General features: G+C 39.4%; 2 protein-coding genes across 3 annotated transcripts in view; one reads left to right on the top strand and one right to left on the bottom strand.

The window, feature by feature from the left end:
- Nucleotides 1-7,341, bottom strand: part of LOC127658759 (plakophilin-4-like) — a 129,715-nt gene extending 122,374 nt beyond the window's left edge. The window contains exon 1 of the mRNA XM_052148248.1: nt 7,185-7,341. Coding sequence (XP_052004208.1) covers nt 7,185-7,209 — 25 coding nt within the window. The 5' untranslated portion in view covers nt 7,210-7,341. The remainder of the gene's footprint in view (nt 1-7,184) is intronic.
- A 155-nt stretch (nt 7,342-7,496) lies between these two features.
- Nucleotides 7,497-14,466, top strand: part of LOC127659102 (coiled-coil domain-containing protein 148-like) — a 76,544-nt gene continuing 69,574 nt past the window's right edge. For both annotated transcript variants that reach the window (XM_052148747.1, XM_052148746.1), the window contains exons 1-3: nt 7,497-7,537; nt 10,618-10,690; nt 12,773-12,827. In XM_052148747.1, coding sequence (XP_052004707.1) covers nt 12,773-12,827 — 55 coding nt within the window. In that variant the 5' untranslated portion in view covers nt 7,497-7,537; nt 10,618-10,690. The remainder of the gene's footprint in view (nt 7,538-10,617; nt 10,691-12,772; nt 12,828-14,466) is intronic.

Genomic DNA, 14,466 nt, shown 5'->3' with positions numbered 1-14,466 from the left:
TGCTAGGCAGTTACCATAGTGATAGTAATCAAGTGTCCTTGCGATCCTGAGTGAAATAAATCAACCCGGAAGTCAGTACTATTTTGTGGTGCAGAGATATGTGATTTGTTACTCGGTTGCTAGGGTAACCCCATCTGGTTGCTAGGCAGTTACCATAGTGATAGTAATCAAGTGTCCTTGCCATCCTGATTGAAATAAGTCAACCCAGAAGTATCTACGTTTTTCTGATGCAGAGATATGTGATTTGTTACTCGGTTGCTAGGGTAACCCCATGTGGTTGCTAGGCAGTTACCATATTGATACTAATGAAGTGTCCTTGCCATCCTGGTTGAAATAAATCAACCTGGAAGTCTGTACTCTTTTCTGGTGCCGAGATATGTGATTTGTTTCTCGGTTGCTAGGGTAACCCCATCTGGTTGCTAGGCAGTTACCATAGTGATAGTAATGAAGTGTTCTTGCCATCCTGAATGAAATAAATCAACCCGGAAGTCAGTACTATTTTGTGGTGCAGAGATATGTGATTTGTTACTCGGTTGCTAGGGTAACCCCATCTGGTTGCTAGGCAGTTAACATAGTGATAGTAATCAAGTGTCCTTGCCATCCTGATTGAAATAAATCAACCCGGAAGTCTGTACTCTTTTCTGGTGCCGAGATATGTGATTTGTTTCTCGGTTGCTAGGGTAACCCCATCTGGTTGCTAGGCAGTTACCATAGTGATAGTAATCAAGTGTCCTTGCCATCCTGATTGAAATAAGTCAACCCGGAAGTCTCTACGTTTTTCTGATGCAGAGATATGTGATTTGTTACTCGGTTGCTAGGGTAAGCTCATCTGGTTGCTAGGCAGTTACCATAGTGATACTAATGAAGTGTCCTTGCCATCCTGATTGAAATAAGTCAACCCGGAAGTCTCTATGTTTTTGTGATGCAGAGATATGTGATTTGTTACTCGGTTGCTAGGGTAAGCCCATCTGGTTGCTAGGCAGTTACCATAGTGATACTAATGAAGTGTCCTTTCCATCCTGATTGAAATAAGTCAACCCGGAAGTCTCTACGTTTTTCTGATGCAGAGATATGTGATTTGTTACTCGGTTGCTAGGGTAACCCCATCTGGTTGCTAGGCAGTTACCATAGTGATACTAATCAAGTCTCCTTGCCATCCTGATTGAAATAAATCAACCCAGAAGTCTCTCTGATTTTGTGGTGCAGAGATATAGTTACTGCTAAACGGTTGCTAGGGTACTCTGTTTAGTTGCTAGGGAGTGGCTTGGCAGCTGCCAATCATGAATCTCCAAAGGCTGCTTGTCAGTATGAATGATATAAACCAACTCCCATGCCTCTGTGACATTCAGAATGGAAGATATCCCTCTATGGATTTTGGTTGTTAAGGTGCTCGACAATGGTTGCTAGGGAGGGGCTAGGAAGTGTTGATTTGATGCATGATTGGCTGTTTGCTGTCCCGAGTCAAACGAGACCACCCTTGTGTTTCTATGACACTTCTATCCGGAGATATCCCTTTGATCTGTTTCAATAGAAGTCTATGGGACTTGTTGCTAAGGTGCTCTTAATGGTTGCTAGGGCGTGGCTTGATAGCTTCACAATGATCCTGAGAGACTGATTGGTCGTCTGAGTAAAATGAGCCCACCCCCTGGTCTCTATGACACTGTGATCCAGAGCTATGTTCAATACAAATCCCTATGCCTTTTCATTTCATGGGCCGTCCTACACCATTATAAGTCAATTGGGGCATTTTTGGGCAGCTCCTGCCCCCAGGGGTGCAACTTTTACCCCATATTGAGGTATGCTCTTACAGAGCCTGCCAGCCTCTTCAAATGTGGCAAATCACACGTTTCTGTGAAATCCTCGCTCGGAGCTGTGACGCCTCAAAGTTTGTCACAATGTTAAGTCTATGGGATTTTTCGGCCGCTTTTTTGCCCCTGGGGCAAATACCGTACCCCGATCGCTTATAAAAGTCATAGCACACGTGTCCTCAATAGGCCGTTCGATTTGACACCTCATTTGTGGGTCTACGCCAAACGGTGCGGGACGAGTTAGGTGCCGAAGTTTTGTACGGAGATAGAATAATAATAAAAGAAGAAAAATAAAAATAAAAACTAGATGGGTACATTTCCTGAAGAAAATGTGAGTGGTGCTTGCCGTGGCAAAACTCGTCAAACAGCATGTTGTAACTGGAAAAGAAAAAAAATTATGGTCATAAATAAATCAGCCCAGAAGTCTGTACGATTTTCTGGTGCAGAAATATGTGATTTTTTACTCGGTTGCTAGGGTAAGCCCATGTGGTTGCTATGCAGTTACCAAGGTAATACAATACATGGCTCCTTTCCATCCTGAGTGAAATAAGTCAACCCGGAAGTCTGTAGTGTTTTCTGGTGCAGAGATATGTGATTTGTTACTCGGTTGCTAGGGTAACCCCATCTGGTTGCTAGGCAGTTACCATATTGATACTAATGAAGTGTCCTTGCCATCCTGGTTGAAATAAATCAACCCGGAAGTCTGTACTCTTTTCTGGTGCCGAGATATGTGATTTGTTTCTCGGTTGCTAGGGTAACCCCATCTGGTTGCTAGGCAGTTACCATAGTGATAGTAATCAAGTGTCCTTGCGATCCTGAGTGAAATAAATCAACCCGGAAGTCTGTACTCTTTTCTGGTGCCGAGATATGTGATTTGTTTCTCGGTTGCTAGGGTAACCCCATCTGGTTGCTAGGCAGTTACCATAGTGATAGTAATCAAGTGTCCTTGCGATCCTGAGTGAAATAAATCAACCCGGAAGTCAGTACTATTTTGTGGTGCAGAGATATGTGATTTGTTACTCGGTTGCTAGGGTAACCCCATCTGGTTGCTAGGCAGTTACCATAGTGATAGTAATCAAGTGTCCTTGCCATCCTGATTGAAATAAGTCAACCCAGAAGTATCTACGTTTTTCTGATGCAGAGATATGTGATTTGTTACTCGGTTGCTAGGGTAACCCCATGTGGTTGCTAGGCAGTTACCATATTGATACTAATGAAGTGTCCTTGCCATCCTGGTTGAAATAAATCAACCTGGAAGTCTGTACTCTTTTCTGGTGCCGAGATATGTGATTTGTTTCTCGGTTGCTAGGGTAACCCCATCTGGTTGCTAGGCAGTTACCATAGTGATAGTAATGAAGTGTCCTTGCCATCCTGAGTGAAATAAATCAACCCGGAAGTCAGTACTATTTTCTGGTGCCGAGATATGTGATTTGTTACTCGGTTGCTAGGGTAACCCCATCTGGTTGCTAGGCAGTTAACATAGTGATAGTAATCAAGTGTCCTTGCCATCCTGATTGAAATAAATCAACCCGGAAGTCTGTACTCTTTTCTGGTGCCGAGATATGTGATTTGTTTCTCGGTTGCTAGGGTAACCCCATCTGGTTGCTAGGCAGTTACCATAGTGATACTAATCAAGTGTCCTTGCCATCCTGATTGAAATAAGTCAACCCGGAAGTCTCTACGTTTTTCTGATGCAGAGATATGTGATTTGTTACTCGGTTGCTAGGGTAAGCTCATCTGGTTGCTAGGCAGTTACCATAGTGATACTAATGAAGTGTCCTTGCCATCCTGATTGAAATAAGTCAACCCGGAAGTCTCTATGTTTTTGTGATGCAGAGATATGTGATTTGTTACTCGGTTGCTAGGGTAAGCCCATCTGGTTGCTAGGCAGTTACCATAGTGATACTAATGAAGTGTCCTTTCCATCCTGATTGAAATAAGTCAACCCGGAAGTCTCTACGTTTTTCTGATGCAGAGATATGTGATTTGTTACTCGGTTGCTAGGGTAACCCCATCTGGTTGCTAGGCAGTTACCATAGTGATACTAATCAAGTCTCCTTGCCATCCTGATTGAAATAAATCAACCCAGAAGTCTCTCTGATTTTGTGGTGCAGAGATATAGTTACTGCTAAACGGTTGCTAGGGTACTCTGTTTAGTTGCTAGGGAGTGGCTTGGCAGCTGCCAATCATGAATCTCCAAAGGCTGCTTGTCAGTATGAATGATATAAACCAACTCCCATGCCTCTGTGACATTCAGAATGGAAGATATCCCTCTATGGATTTTGGTTGTTAAGGTGCTCGACAATGGTTGCTAGGGAGGGGCTAGGAAGTGTTGATTTGATGCATGATTGGCTGTTTGCTGTCCCGAGTCAAACGAGACCACCCTTGTGTTTCTATGACACTTCTATCCGGAGATATCCCTTTGATCTGTTTCAATAGAAGTCTATGGGACTTGTTGCTAAGGTGCTCTTAATGGTTGCTAGGGCGTGGCTTGATAGCTTCACAATGATCCTGAGAGACTGATTGGTCGTCTGAGTAAAATGAGCCCACCCCTGGTCTCTATGACACTGTGATCCAGAGCTATGTTCAATACAAATCCCTATGCCTTTTCATTTCATGGGCCGTCCTACACCATTATAAGTCAATTGGGGCATTTTTGGGCAGCTCCTGCCCCCCAGGGGTGCAACTTTTACCCCATATTGAGGTATGCTCTTACAGAGCCTGCCAGCCTCTTCAAATGTGGCAAATCACACGTTTCTGTGAAATCCTCGCTCGGAGCTGTGACGCCTCAAAGTTTGTCACAATGTTAAGTCTATGGGATTTTTCGGCCGCTTTTTTGCCCCTGGGGCAAATACCGTACCCCCGATCGCTTATAAAAGTCATAGCACACGTGTCCTCAATAGGCCGTTCGATTTGACACCTCATTTGTGGGTCTACGCCAAACGGTGCGGGACGAGTTAGGTGCCGAAGTTTTGTACGGAGATAGAATAATAATAAAAAGAAGAAAAATAAAAATAAAAATAAGTATGTGAGATTACAATAGTGATGCTTTGCAAGCACCACTAATAAGTATGTGAGATTACAATAGTGATGCTTTGCAAGCACCACTAATAATAAGTATGTGAGATTACAATAGTGATGCTTTGCAAGCACCACTAATAAGTATGTGAGATTACAATAGTGATGCTTTGCAAGCACCACTAATAAGTATGTGAGATTACAATAGTGATGCTTTGCAAGCACCACTAATAAGTATGTGAGATTACAATAGTGATGCTTTGCAAGCACCACTAAAAATAAGTATGTGAGATTACAATAGTGATGCTTTGCAAGCACCACTAATAAAGAGATTTGATTTAGCGTAGTTCTAGTTGCTGCATTAACATTATATGATATAATGATACAAATTGAAGTTAACTAAAATATACAGGCACCAAAATGACATCTCGTAATGCTGGAAACATTGTCTGGCAACCACAGACAGTTTTTTTTTTTACAAGGGAAGTGTCCAGCATACATGTGAACTCCTTCAATACAGGGATGCACTTCCTGATCTTGATTGTGAGAATGATCAGAATGTGCAGAGCTGGAATCCACACAGAGTGAATACTTTTGAGGAAACTTAAATCTATAAGATAGCATTGATCTGTTTAACATATTAGATTTATTAGTTGCCATATTTCCTTCCATTTGTGCTACTTTAAAGTTATTCTACAATGTGGAAAGATTTTACTATCTTTAAAGCAAAATCACTCTTTATATCAAACTTATTCTCAAAAGCAAAATATAACAGAGCACTTTATATGCTGCATTATATTCGGTGTGCACTGATCTAATCCGTTCACTTAAACAACAACCGAGAAAACCCCAAATACAACCTCAACCCAAGCTGTCGGCATTGAGGTCATGTTGCAATTGGTCCTGAAGGGTTTCCTCTATAGGCTGTCAAGACATGGACGTCAGCCATGATTACTAGATCTATTTACACAGTCACACATGGCATGCAGCCAGAAATCTTGTTAGCAAATCAACAACAGCAACACACACACTCATGTGGTCAGTCCTGTTTCTCAAGAAGTTCAATTTGACAGGAAACAAAAAATGAAAGCTACACCAAGGCATTTATACTTTTACACTAAGCATGGCAATAATGTCAATTCAGTATCTACATAGAAAAGTTTGTAATTTAAAGATGAAGTGTGTAGTTTATGTGCCACTAATGTCAACATGTGAAATTATAGCTGTTTTCAGGTAGGTTTCCTGAACACTCCTCCTGTCTGCTATCGGTCAAACACAGAGCTGGATATTGCTACAGATTTCCTGATTCCCAAGCTCTCAATGCAATTACGATTTTAATTTGACTATGTTTTATATAAATTAAACTCTCATTTATCTTTCCGGACACTATTGGTTAGGTTTAGGGTAAAGTTTTAGGTTTGGTTTTAAAACCTCCATCTAAAATTCCCCTTAAAAACCTCATCTGATTACAACCTCATTTCGCTCGCTTTTGGCACACCCCGATGGACATTTCATTTTAAAACTACAGCCAAATGTGTAATGAAGCACATCTTTTCAGTTTACTATAAATTATCCTCCCTGCCAGTAGGTGGCAGTATGCACAAAGAATGTGAGTCGCCAAAAACAAAAGAACAATGTGAAAGTGGAGATTTATAGTAAAAAATTAGTAATATATTGATCGATTTCTCACACACACAGAGCATGTCGCTTCGGAAGACACATAATTAACCACTAGAGTCATACAGATTACTTTTATTCTGACTTTATGTGCCTTTTGTAGATTTACAGTTCTTGTCACTAATCACTTACCTCATGTGTAGGTCATACACATCTGGGATGGAACAAGGTTGAGTAAATCATGAGAGAACTTTAATTTTTGGTAGAACTATCTATTTACTTAAAAATCAGTACTTAAAATTCCACATTATGGTGGTATTCTTATATGAGGTACGATTATTAGACTCCGCCCCCTGGCGACCTCACATTCCCGGAATTCCAGCGCTTACTCGCAAATACTCTCCACTCATCTTCACACTGTCTAATACTCGCTCCCTGACTGTGAAAACTGCGCAATAGACGGAAAGTAAGATAAAATATACAGTATTGAGGTCGAGGTAAAGGTGTGTGCGCTGCCTGAGGCAGTCACAGGAGACCGATTAACTTAGGATCCTCCTCCGCATGCATGTATTCCCCTCTCCAACAGTAAAAAATACAACTTTTCCTGTCAAAAAAAACAGCGGTTAATGCTCTTATTTCTTTCGCCAAACTCCTCTTTGACCCGCAGCCAGCCTTTTAAACTTGAAGCGTTCAGCCAAAGCGCATTTTCAGGCTAAATAATTAAAATAACTCGCTCGTTACCTTTTGGGGGACTCTTTAAATCCATCCGGTGTGCTTAAAGTGTCGGAGCTCATCGGTTCGAGATATTCTCCACTTTCGGAGCTCGCTCTTTAGTTCCGCGGATCCGTGTCCATACTCCTACTGGATAATACTCTCACCCCGCGTGCAGCACACTGAGCTGCGGAGAAGCGGAGTACGCATGACGTCAGCGCTCTGTGGAATTGAAGACCCGCAATCCATTGGCCCACAGAGGGTAGAGCAGGCGCGTGATTGGTCGGTTGTGTTGTTGAATTGGCCAGTAGGAAAGGTGGAAATAGTTCCCGTGGTTACACAGGGTACACAAGAACAGTTTTTGCAACAAAGCCATTATAAAGGTAACACATTGTTTTATTGTGATTCTATTCTGTTCATATTTTAGTCATATCAATATTAGTTAATAGCTAAAGCATCTAAATATTTACTCAATTTACGTAGAGAGGTATGTTGTTATTATGTTATTATAAAGTTACCTGTTGCTATATCTCACATTAAATGCAGGTTAAATCATAATGTATGTAAGATTATCTTCTAGAATTATAAACAAAACGAGAGAAAAAGAGAAAAAGCCTGAATGATGTAATACATTTTCTATCTTTCGTATTGTTTAAAGGGCTTGAGTTTGAACACATCTACATTGATGCACACATAAATTGCATTATTCTGCATCTGAATGCTCACAGGTTAATAAGGGTTATAGTTAATGTTTTGTAATTTGAGTGTTTTTGCATTGAATGTAATGTTGTCATGGCAATGCTTCCAAAACACGTAGCTGGGTAGTTGAAGTAAGGAAATACAACCATCACTTCTAATAATGGTTGCAGCTAATATTATGTATCATTAAAATGTCCATCTCTCATTGGGAAGGGCTTTAGTCCTCTGTATTCAACACACACACACACACACACACACACACACACACACACACACACACACACACACACGTTGTGTTTCCATGTTTTATGGGGACTTTCCATAGACATAATGGTTTTTATACTGTACAAACTTTATATTCTATCCCCTAAACCTAACCCTACCCCTAAACCTAACCCTCACAGAAAACATTCTGCATTTTTACATTTTCAAAAAACATAATTTAGTATGATTTATAAGCTGCTTTCCTCATGGGGACCGACAAAATGTCCCCACAAGGTCAAAAATTTCGGGTTTTACTATCCTTATGGGGACAGTTGGTCCCCACAAAGTGATAAATACACGCTCACACACACACACACACACACACACACATTGGTACAGCTATCATTATGAAGACTCTATAATGATTTTTATACTTTACAATCTTTATTTTCTATCCTCTAACCCTACCCCTAAACCTAACCATCACAAAAATCTTTCTCCATTTTTACATTTTCAATAAAACATCGTTTATATGTTTCTAAGTGATTTTAATTATGAGAACACTAGAAATGTCCTCATAAACCACATTTATAGCATAATACCCTTGTAATTACCAGTTTGTAACCTAAAATAATGTCCTCGTAAACAACCCAAACTCGCCCCCACACACATGCACACACACGCTCGCGCACACACACAAACACACACACACACACACTCACAGCCACTTATCTGAGCTGAATTATTATCTCTGTACAATACAGAGGCAGAAAAATGTTGTGCAATAGGGAGAGAGAGAGAGAGAAGGGGAGAAATAAAGTTAGAGAGAATGGCATCATATCTCATCCTTCATGGCTGATGGTAATCAAACTCAACTGAAGACATCATTAATCCTCCCATAGCCTTTATTTACACTGTTTCACTTCATTAAATTGATGGCCAGAAGAAAATACATTTAATGTCTATTTGTGACTGTGTGATGCTGTACACAACACCATCTATACGACACCTCCTCGAAAGCTGCCACCCTCCCTGTCTCGACCAACCACTCCAGAAATGAGGGTACTCCAGCCGACTTCCACCCCCTCAAGATAAGCTGTCTGCCTATCATAACACTGGTCAGAACCCAATTTTTTATGTGTTTATCCCCTATGTCGATGACCACCCCATCACCCAAAACACAGAGTCTGCGGCAAAAAGAAACCCGAGGGCCCAACACGTCATACACAAAACTCTGAAACTTCAACCAAAATTTCTGGATCTCAAAACACCATCGGCCTTTTCTGCATCTTCCGATTGGCATCACCAGCATGTGGGTGTGTCTTTAAGACCAAGCCTATACAGTCGAGAGGGGGTCCAATAGAATCTATGTAAAATCTTGAAATGCGTAAGGCGTACCCTTGCATCTCTAAATACAGACTTGAAGCTTTTTAGAATCCACACTCCCTCCTCCAATACCAAGTTTAAATCTTTCTTCCATAATCTCTTGATAGAAGTTAAAGCTATGTCCCCAGACTCTGAATAAGCAGGGAGTAATACACTGATGCCTCATGACCTTTTCCAAAGCAGTAAACACCTCTCAAAGAGTATCTGCCGCTTTGGGGGGTGTATGCTACTCCCAAAAATAGTACAGAGCAGGTGGTGCAGCTGTAAACACCTACAGAACTGAGATCTGGGAATCCAAAAATGTTGAACCAAGTTTTCAAAAGATCGCAACACTCCACTCTCATATAGGTTACAGAGTGTATTACCCACCCTCACAATCCACTCTGACCAGCAAAAAGGGGACTTATTAATACATAATTTTGGATTCAGCCATATGCTCGAGACAACATTTAAATAAATGTCTGATTTAAACACTCTGGACACTTTTGTCCAGAGTGCAAACGAGTGCAAATTAGGGTAAATTAGGGTGTAATTTAACTTCTCCGATTTGTTTGATAGAAAGGCTTTGCAATGGCAAAATAGGGGCAAGAACTTCCTGCTAAATACAAAACCAGGGAGGGGCTCTCTCAGGTGGAAGCAACCAATGCATAGAGCAAAAGCTTATGTGCCACACCTCCTGCCATCACCCCTGGAAAATCATCCTCCTTTCTTATCACGGCTGCTGATGGTTCCAGGGCATGACAGAACAATAATGGGAAAAGAGGGCATCCCTGCCAGCTGCCCCTATCCAGAGCAAAATAATCTGAAATAATTTGTTTATACCGCCACTACCGGGTGTCTATAAAGTAACTTAATCCATCCAATAAAAGTATTCCCAAACCCAAATATTTTCCCATTCCATCATATCAAACACCTTTTCAGCATCAAGTAAGATGGCAGTGACAGAGTCTGATCATTCACCACTGACCATATGATATTGATGAAATGCGTAATGTTATCAGAAGAGCTACATTCCCAAATAAACCCCAACTGATCTATATGTATAAGAGATGTCATGACTTTACTTAATCGGTGTGGTGGAGGGCGTGGTCGACTGTTCGTCTGGAGAAAGTGAAAGCGGTAAGGGTGCACACACCTGAGCCATATAATGTCTAACACCTGTTTCTAATTGCAGTAAGCATTGGGGAGAGGGATATAAAGAGACCAGGCCAGAGACGAGAGGAAGAGACTGTGTGAAACTGTGACCTGTGAGTCTTGTGCTGAAAAGCGATTTTTATTTTGTTTAATTAAAAGTCATACCTTTGAGTTAAAGAACCCAGTTCCATGTGTCCTCTTTTCCCTCCCTACATCAAATCTTTACAATTGGTTAGCCAGAATTTTGTACAATATTTTTACATTTAGCTGGATCAGGGAAATTGGACAGTAACTCTTCCACTTGCTTGGATCTTTGTCCTTTTTAAGAATCAGACTGATCCGGGCTTGTGTCATGTTTGGCAGAAGCTTTCCATTCTTTAATAATTCTGTATAGATTTCTAACAAAAGTGGAGCCAATTCTGTAGCATGAGATCAACAAAATTCATTGGCAAAACCGTCTGGCCCAGGATCCTTGCCTGTGGGCAAGGCCTTACTTAACCCGCAATGCTTTGCCAAGGCTATCTCAGAATCAAGAAATTGTTTTGCTCAGTTGTCAGTTTAGGGAGTTCTAATGGTTCCACAAAGTTTCTAATATTTTTATCAGTAGACGAAGACGTGGAATTATAGAGATCAAGACATAATTCTTTAAAAGCATTATTTATATCATTGGCTGAGGTAAATATTTCACCACCAGCAGATTTCAATGCGGGAATGGTAGAAAATAACTCTATCTGCTTTATATATCTAGCCAAAAGCTCCCTCTCCAATGACTTCAGATAATCGATCCGTTTCTCGACATCCGCCACTCTTGAAACCATCTCAGTGAATTTTGTCTCCATGGCAGTGATTGATCAACGTATTACAGCAAGCTCCTCCAAGTCAGCAACAACCTTCGCCAGCATTGCCAACACGTTCATCAATTGTCGACAAATTTCCTTCACCTCACCGGCCAAATCGACTCCCTGGCTTGCGGCCTGCTGCTCGGGGGCTTCAGCTTGAGCATGTAAATGTATTTAATGTCTCCCGAGCCTGAGGATTTTGAATTATTTGACATATTGTTCTCCTAAAACAGTTAAGAATCAGAGTGTATGGAATCTCACTGGAAGAGTGAAAAACTAGTAGAGTTCGCAGAGCTCGCCGTTCACATGTTGGAACCTCACACGGTGCCACGCGAATCCAAATATTGTTTTTTAATGAGCTTTAAATTGTCAGTTGTCAGCAGTTTTTATTGTTTGAACTATAATGTAAAAAGTTTGAAAGCGCATATGGAAAACGTTAATAAAAACAAAAAGGAGTGATTTGTAAATTCTATTTACTCTGTTATATTTGAAAGCACCACAACAACAAATTATTTAAGGTTTTCATTTTTAAATACTCATATACCATATACTCATTTCATTTCAAATTAGATTAAAATCAAGAAATTCATGATAATAATATGATGTATTCTAAAGGAAATGTGTATACTCAGGCCATTTATTTATATATTTTTAAATAATTTAATTAGAAGATTTTAAAATGCATGCTCTATACTTGGAAGCACATGCAACTTAACCTGTCCTCGGCAAGAGGAACAATGTTAAACTGCCAAACAAAGTGTTTACATGTACAACAAATTCATAAATATAAATATCATATGAAAGATAGGAATCTGTAAGATATCAAACAACACAAAGTAAATTTTAAATAAAAAATGTTCTTACAAAAACTGCATATCAAATTTGTTTCCTCACTTTGCGTCAGCTCTTTTATAAATCGATTTTTTTATAATCCTGAATAAATCAGACAATGTCTTGGTAAGATATAACTCTGAGGACCCATTTCCCACTTCCTGTTCATGGTGGATGCAACAGTAGTATAAAACTTACCACACCACGTGTCCTACTGTTGCAAACATTGTCTCTGTGGTCACAGATTCAACATGTCAACACCATCATTCCCATTGTGATCATTTTTGTTATGATTGTGTTATAAATTTGGGCAGTTTAGTTTAGGTTACAGAGGCAGCTTCAACTGAGGAAAAAACTAAATGTCTTTCTCACACTTTTTCACATACCACGCTGGCCTCTTCATTTCAGCCTCTGCATGTAATCTTGCCACGTTACATGTTACATGCTTGGAATTGAATGTTTAAATTCATGGGAATACTTGAGTCTGCATCATATTTACATGTTTTCCTGCTGAATTATTCACAGATGAGTGGCAGAGATTTCCGTGCTTTCATCACGAGCCGCTGCTCTGAAGAGACAGGTAGGGCAGGGCAACTCTGTTCACACTTTCACATTTTAGACAGGAAAATGTTCAATAAGAGTCTCATAGTTACGTCGATTGGCACTCTTGTATCACTGTGAGTTGATGTTGAGCTGCAAAATGATTTCAGTGCTGGAATAAAGTGTGTTTCTGACTGACTGCTGCCTGACAAACACACATTTACTTTCTTTAAGGAGATTTAGAGAATCACACAGTTCAGTGCTGTTTGCTCATATGCATATAACAAAGAAAATTATGTTTGGGCTAAAAATCAACAATTAATTGCATAACAGCACTATTTCATATTATTAGTGGAATAATATATTCATTTCAGATTTGGGGGTTTCTTCAACTTCTGACAGTTTCATGTCCCAAAGATTGAGTTTTTTTAATACTAACAGATTTAAACCTTTCCTCATATGAAGTGCACATCAACACTGTCTTTGAAACTTTATTTCAGGTTTTATGATATATGTTTTTTATTTTCAAATGCCTTTTTTGTATAGATTTACCAGAGACAGACTTTCAATATTAAATCCATTTAAAAAACAAACAATTAATACATATTTAAACTATAATAATGTAAATCAAGAGTTAAGTAAGCATAAATCAGTTCAATATTTATGGAATGAAAATTATTTCTAAAAAAGTTTCATAAATTAATATGAAATGTTGTCGTCATTTTTCAAAAATGTGTGTACTTGTTAATTAAGTCAACAAAAGTGTCAGTGAAGGGCGTGCTTGAGGTGAAATATGAGACAAGAGATGTTTGAAGAAAACAAAGAAAAGACAAGGTGAATATCACTTTTGAAAATAATATTTTTGTTGGCCTTCATTTCCAATCAAAAAGTCTGAACATATTATTTCATGTGTGTATTTAGGAGACGTAAAATGTAAACTATGAAATAAACCTCAGCAACACAATATAGTCATTTTATTTCAAACATTTTAAACATCAGCAGAATTCTATTAAACACAATACAGAATATCAAATGTGCTGGGAATGACTGTGGGAATTGACATGACTTTCCAGAACAAATGACTTCAATCTCCTGCATGTACATACAGTGTTTGACATTGTTAATAAACAGATTAAATAAACTAGTAAGTGTGAAAGAGTGTGAAAAATTCTCAACAGGATTTTCCTTTCTAGATATTCAAGGGGCTGAAAGTGCCAGAAAGTTGAAGAAACACCCAATTACCTACAATTAAGATTTTAGCTAAGGAAAGTGTGTAGTTTAGATGCTGTAACAATTTCTTTAAATTACATTTTTGTTTATTGAAAATCGAATGGTTCTGCAGTTTGGCAAAATACTGTTTGAAATAGTTTAGATGGATTATAGCATGCTACACTACAGGACATGTCGGCGTCTCGAAAATGTTTGATGTCTGGTTCAAAAATGATATTATTTATGACTTATTTAACAGCGATCATTCACGTCACATTCTAGGGGCATTTGTCGGTGATTCGATAATTGTGTCGTCTTTGGTGTGCAAATGCCTTTAGTGTTGCTCTCTGCCTGTTATGTGCCTAAACTATGAGGGTGTTTCTTCAACTTTTAACAATGTGAATTTCTAGAAAGTAAATAGTTTTTTTTAATGTTTCTACTAACAATATCCAACAGTATATCCACATGCG

The sequence above is a fragment of the Xyrauchen texanus genome, chromosome 18 (assembly GCF_025860055.1).
Source record: "Xyrauchen texanus isolate HMW12.3.18 chromosome 18, RBS_HiC_50CHRs, whole genome shotgun sequence".
In the NCBI taxonomy this organism is placed as follows: Eukaryota; Metazoa; Chordata; class Actinopteri; order Cypriniformes; family Catostomidae; genus Xyrauchen; species Xyrauchen texanus.
The sequence above is the reverse complement of the archived record's forward strand: the minus strand, read 5'-3'. Positions and strand labels throughout refer to the sequence as shown.